The 6,000-nt window shown below is 45.6% G+C and overlaps 1 protein-coding gene across 1 annotated transcript in view; it reads right to left on the bottom strand.

Moving 5' to 3' along the window:
* Positions 1-705: 705 nt before the first annotated feature.
* GPATCH2 (G-patch domain containing 2) overlaps positions 706-6,000 on the bottom strand; it is a 90,163-nt gene continuing 84,868 nt past the window's right edge. The window contains exon 10 of the mRNA XM_080650905.1: positions 706-1,670. Coding sequence (XP_080507031.1) covers positions 1,441-1,670 — 230 coding nt within the window. The 3' untranslated portion in view covers positions 706-1,440. The remainder of the gene's footprint in view (positions 1,671-6,000) is intronic.

Genomic DNA, 6,000 nt, shown 5'->3' with positions numbered 1-6,000 from the left:
CGATGTCTCAGGGTAGGTTCCTCTGTTGTAACAAAGGTACCACTCTGGTCAGGGATGTTGATAACGGGGGAAACTGGGCATATGTGGGGCCAGGGGGTCTATGAGAAATCTCTGTACCTCCACCTTACTTTGGCAGTGAACCTAAAACTGCTCCAAAAACACCAAGGCCTTAAAAACAAAAACAAAACCTCTAGCAAGGTGATTCACATGTGTTATCTTGGTCTTTACTTAACCAATAAAGGCCGTTACCAATAGAATATTGTTATTGGTCATTACCAATGAAGGAGATAACAAATCGGCATCTTCTAAACTAAGGAGCAATTTAGAATCTCTAACATTATGAAGCAGGTGATTCAGACATAAGACTACTAGGCACATAATAAAAATGACTTGCTTAGTTTTAAAGAAACTGCTAAGATGTGAAAAGGACAAGTCGGTTCCATTCATTTTTGTTCAACTTGTAAATGGGTTGACTCATTGCCTCAATTTGAATTCTTGGGAGAGCCATTTATATCTTCAAATAAATGAGTTCAATATTCTAACTTACACCAATGGTTAAATTTTAAAATTAGTTTACTACAGTTGAGTTGATCTTTTTTTAAAAAAAAAAAAAATCAACCTTTGGGAAGAGAGAGGTAGAAGTCAGTCTAGATTAATAGAATTTATAGTTCAATCATGATGAATTTAAAAAATACATTTTTCTTTCAATAATTACTTTATGTTCTAAATGAGGTAAAATTTATAAACACACACTAAAGTAATGTTGAGGGCACTCTGGTGATAATAGGGATGAGGTTTATTTTTGTCAAAACGTCAGAGGGATACGTTAATTGCGGTTGGTCAACTGTGAACTTCACACTACACTGTCCAAGGTTAGAAGACGAATGGGTATCTCTCCCCATTAGAGAATCCGCACACACACACACACATGCACTTACTCACAAATGCCAAACTCAACAACTATGGAACTGACACATCTTTCAATCAAAGGTTCGCTTAGGACCTCACTGATGGGTCTTTTGAGTCACCCTCAATCAGGGTGACACGAGACACAGCCTCCCTGGCCTGTCCCATTTTAGAAACCCTTGGATGCACTCACATTTGCCCGGGCCTCACACACACACGTGAATGAATCAAGCTTAAAAGCATTAGACATTACTGACATTTGCGATCAAAATAAATAAGAGGAATGATTTGTTCTTTATACCTAAAAACAGCCGAAAATTGCGGGCAACATTTAAAGGGAATGGTTTGAACTTGAGCACCATGAGCTGTGATGGAAGCGCAACTCTGTCACCGTGGTAGGACTAGATGTGGTTAGGAAGCTGGTGTGACAAGTCTGAGGCCTTGTCGATTTCCGCTCCATGAACAGAAGCTGTGCTGTAATCTCAGAACAATGGGACATAGAGCAAGCGAAGCAAAATTGTGAAGCGTTTCTTCTTAGGCAGATGTCCCCGAGGCGGGGATGGGGGTGCTGGGGGCTGCGGGAGTGCTATTTGGTAGCGGAAATCCAAGTCCCAATCCCTTTGGCCTCTGCATGGCTTGAATGGGCTCGGCCAGCCCCTTGCCATCACGTCCGAGGCCCGAGCCAGGTGTCCAGCCCATGTTCTGGAGCATGCGGTTCCCTATGTTGTTTTCTGAGATGGGCTGGGCATTTTCGCCAACAAATCCTGAAAACGTAAAATGACAAAGGACGTTAGTTCTTACACAGGCCAAGGTCCTCTCAGGCCAAGAAAACTATGTTCTCTTCAGTTCTTCTTTCATAGAGGCACCTGGGAGGGAATCTCTTACTTACAAAAAAATAAATAAATGCCTTGTGTCAAAATACTTCTTTAATACACCCGAAACCTATGTAATTTTATTAACTAACTAGTGTCCTGGTGCACGGATTCATGCACATTGAAAGCAAATTAATTAGAAGAAATACTTTAATATCACTCTTCGCCCTTTCTCTGTAATAGAAGTGTCAACCAAATTCATGATCCACAATGACAGATCGAAACACATGCCTGTGATTGGCACCAGCAAGAGCTTTATGTATATAGATATAACTTGCTTAATTAGACCTGCTTTCTGATTTAGCTAAACTTTTTCCAGCCCAGTGAAGCACCTCAACTTCTCTTTCAGGTAATTGTCAGCAACACAGCAGTAAATATCAACACAAAGCAGATTATTATTATAGATCACTCAGGGAGAACAAAGGGTAAAATATTTAACTGCAGCAGTGTTTGACTGTATTCTGTGCAGTGAGAAAACCTGAAGTCATTTTCAAGGTCCACCATTTCTTCTTTTCAGTCGGGTCAAGTTTCTAAACTTTCTAAATCTCCATTTTTTGGCTAATGAAAAGAAAATAGGATTCCACCGAGTCTCCTATCTACCTACTCCAGGACTTCTGTGAGGATCAAATGAGATGAGGCACGGGAAAACGCTTCACCGACATTTGGTTACAGTGTAAAGTGTTTCCACCTGGCTATTAAGCAAGTTGTGTTCCTGGGCTGAAGAAACTCCAAGGAGGCTAGTCGCTAGGGAGAGGAAGCCGGGCATTGCTATGTGACGTCATTACCTGGCACCCACAGCCACCATTTTGGGGCTGGGCTAGGCTAGGCTGTGGGCCACATTTTGCACCATGGGGTCTCGGCAGTGTGAGCTGTGATTTGGTGGGCTGTTGCTCCGGGGTGGTGGTGGGGCCTCTGTCCCACTTGGGAGAAGCTGAGTATTGCTTTGCGGGCGCCAGGTCCACAGTGCCGTTTCTCTATAAATGGCCAGTGCACGTCATCGCAGCTCCTGCATTTGAGCGTCTGCCCCCTGACGGTCACTGTGTGTCATAGTGACCGGTTGGATGGACACTTAGCATATTAGCCTTTTATACATATAGATGTCACCCCTATATGTTCAATAAAAAAGAAAAAAAATTTAAAAAGTCACTACAATTTTATTTTGAAACTAGTGGCCCCATGCACGAAATTCCTGCATATTAAAGGGGGATTAATTAGAGGAAATAATTTAATATTGCTATTTGCCCTTTCTATAATAGAAGTGTCAGAGATGAAAGAAAATTAGTAAAATGTATATGAAAACCTTCCTCCTGTCAGAGTCTGGGGCACACCACGGGACCCAGAGTCAAGTCCCCGCCCACCCACATGTGCCTCAAAATCGCGTGAGACCCAGACCTGGCCGCCCCCCACCCCAATTGGGCTAGATCCAGACCTGGCCAGTCCCACCCTTGTCAAGCCCCGCTGGGCAGGGGGCGTAGCCTCAGGTCCCCTGGCCCAGCGCCAGGACGGGGGTCGTGGCCTCAGTTCCCCCGTCAAGCCCCACTGGGTGGGGGGCATGGCCTAAGGTCCCCCATCAAGACCCGCCAGGTGGGGGGGTGCGCAGCCTCAGGTCCCCTGTCAAGCCCTGATGGGTGGGGGGCATGCCCTGAGGTCCCCCAGCCTGGTGCTGGGTGGGGGGCGTGGCATGAAGTCCCCTGTCAAGCCCCGCTGGGTGGGGGGCACAGCCTGAGGTCCCCCGACCCAGCACTGAAGGTGCACCTTGAGGTCCCCTGTCAAGCCCGGCCAGGCAGGGGTTGCGGTCTGAGGTCCCCCGGCCTGGTGCCGGGGTGGGGGGCGCAGCCTGAAGTCCCCGTCAAGCCCCACCTGGTGGGAGGCATGGCCTGAGGTCCCCTGGCCTGGCACTGGGGCGGGGGGAGCAGCTTGAGGTACCCTAGCCCAGCATCAGGACGGAAAACACACCTTGAGGTCCCCTGTCAAGCCCCGCCAGGCGGGGGGCATGGCCTCAGGTCCCCTGGCCTAGTGCCGGGGAGGGGCGCTCGGCCTGAGGTCCCCTGTCAAGCCCCACGGGGGCGGGGGAGGGCATAGCCTCAGGTCCCTGCTGATTGCTTGTTAAGGCTCCTTATGGGAACTTGGCCTCAGCTGTGGGTGCAGCCATCTTTGTGACGGAGTGATGGTCAATTAGCATATTCCCTCTTTATTAGATAGGATTATGATTATGGTGGTAATCAAGACAGACCTCCAAGGTCTCTAATTTTTTACTGAACAGCTACTGACCAGTATTTTCAGTTAAACAGTATGTGAGCATTCTCTCCCATAGCCCTGATGTTTTTAGTGATTGCTACAAATTAATTTATTTCAATGTATAAACTAAAATCAGATCTGAGGTCTAATGCTGCTCTAGGCTGCAGATTTGTTTAATCATATTTTGGATACAAGAGCTTGCAAAATCTCAGATAAATAAGGCCAATTCAAAATGTCCCTGCAAAAACTGCTGAAGTGTGATACATTTCTGTTCTCACGTGAAGAGCAAAGGAAAACTGATTCACTATCATGATTTTAAAACGTTGATATTTCCAGGATAGTGGCCCAGGAGTGCTGTGTTTTCATGTAGGTGTAAAGGAATCCATCCCCTCTCTTTTTAAAAATGCTAGTTGCACTCCTTAATGAAAATAAAATAAAGCAAAGCATTATCTTGTACTTTGAAGAAAAACAAACCAAAAAGGAACATTAAATGTCTCCAATGCTAAATCTTTCCACGTAGAAACACAGATTCATAAAAAAAGCAAAAACAAAACAAAAAAGCAATGGCTTTTCCATACAACCTTAAAAAAAAAAACCCACCCAAACAATAGAGAGATACTTTGATTCTAGAATGAAATATACTGTTTGTTTCCCATCTTTTTTTTTTTTTTTTTTTGAGATTAAGGCATGGGAGGGCACAGCTCAGTCTCCGCTCAGCACTCCACCACCACAATTTCCTTGTCTTTTGCTCCTGGCAGCGCTAAATCCTTTAAGTCCTTCCCTGGAAGGCGCTCCTCCCGCTAGGGCAATTTTAGCAATAACCCTCCACGTGCTCCCTCCCAGCCCACCTGATGTTGGAGCTCTTGTATCTATTATAGCCCGTTTGGTCCTCTCCCCTCACATCTTCCAAAAACTACTGCGGATGGTAATTCACTTGCGTAATTGGCTCAAGAGATGAAAATCTTGTACCGGCCTCTCCTAGCTGCTAATCTGTCCAGCTGACTGCAAGCCTAATTGGCAGCTTGTTTAGTAATTTGGCTCCTAAAGTGTTGTATTGATGTTGGATAAGCAGCCAGTGGAAAGGGGAGGTGACGTGCTGCTTCCCACATCGCCTTGTGCGCCCGTTTCCGTCCCTGTCCTGAGCTCGGAAGGCATTCAGTGGTCCACACGCACTGTCTCCCCATCCTTCCCCCGCACTTGACTAGCCAGCCCAGGGCCAGGGCTATTGTTATTACTAGTGATGTTATTAAACTACTAAGTTATAATACTGTCCTGTAGTTCTCAGTAACTCACTTAGGATCATAGGTTTTGATTACTGTTAAGAAAAGAAGCAGCATTAAATACAGAAAGTGGTAGGTGTTACTACTCTTTGTCAAATATTTTTATTATTTCATTTAAAAAAAATTATGAACCTGGTGCATAGTTTGATGCTCAACCACTGACCCACACTGGCTGGGCTGTTCAGGGCGACTTTTAATAAAAAGTGCAATGTTTAAAAATCTTCAGCCATTACTATAATTTACAACCTGCCTTTCATGCCTTAAGTATTCGGGAAGGTTGTTTTGTTACTAGAGGCTTGGTGCGTGAAATTTCATGCCCTGAGGGAGGTGGGGGGGTACCTCAGCCCAGCCTGCGCCCTCTTGCAGTCCGGGACCCCTCACTCCTTACCACCTGCCTGCTTGCTGCTCCTTAGCGAGAACACTGACCACCAGGGGGCAGCTCCTGTGTTGAGCGTCTGCCTCCTGGTGGTCAGTGCGCATCATAGCAACTGTTTGTTCCCCTGTTTGGTCGATTTGCATATTGGTCTTTTATTATATAGGATTAAACTTTCAGTAGAATGAAAGGAAATAGTTGAAAAGTCACAAAAGCTGTAATGCAGCCTCTTGCCAAGAACTTGCATGTTCATAAAAACACTGTTTATGCTGAGCGAAATAAGCCAGTATCACATGATCTCACTCACCTGTGGAACCTAAGGAACGAAATA

The sequence above is a fragment of the Plecotus auritus genome, assembly GCF_963455305.1.
Source record: "Plecotus auritus genome assembly, chromosome: 14".
Classification (NCBI taxonomy): domain Eukaryota; kingdom Metazoa; phylum Chordata; class Mammalia; order Chiroptera; family Vespertilionidae; genus Plecotus; species Plecotus auritus.
The sequence above is the reverse complement of the archived record's forward strand: the minus strand, read 5'-3'. Positions and strand labels throughout refer to the sequence as shown.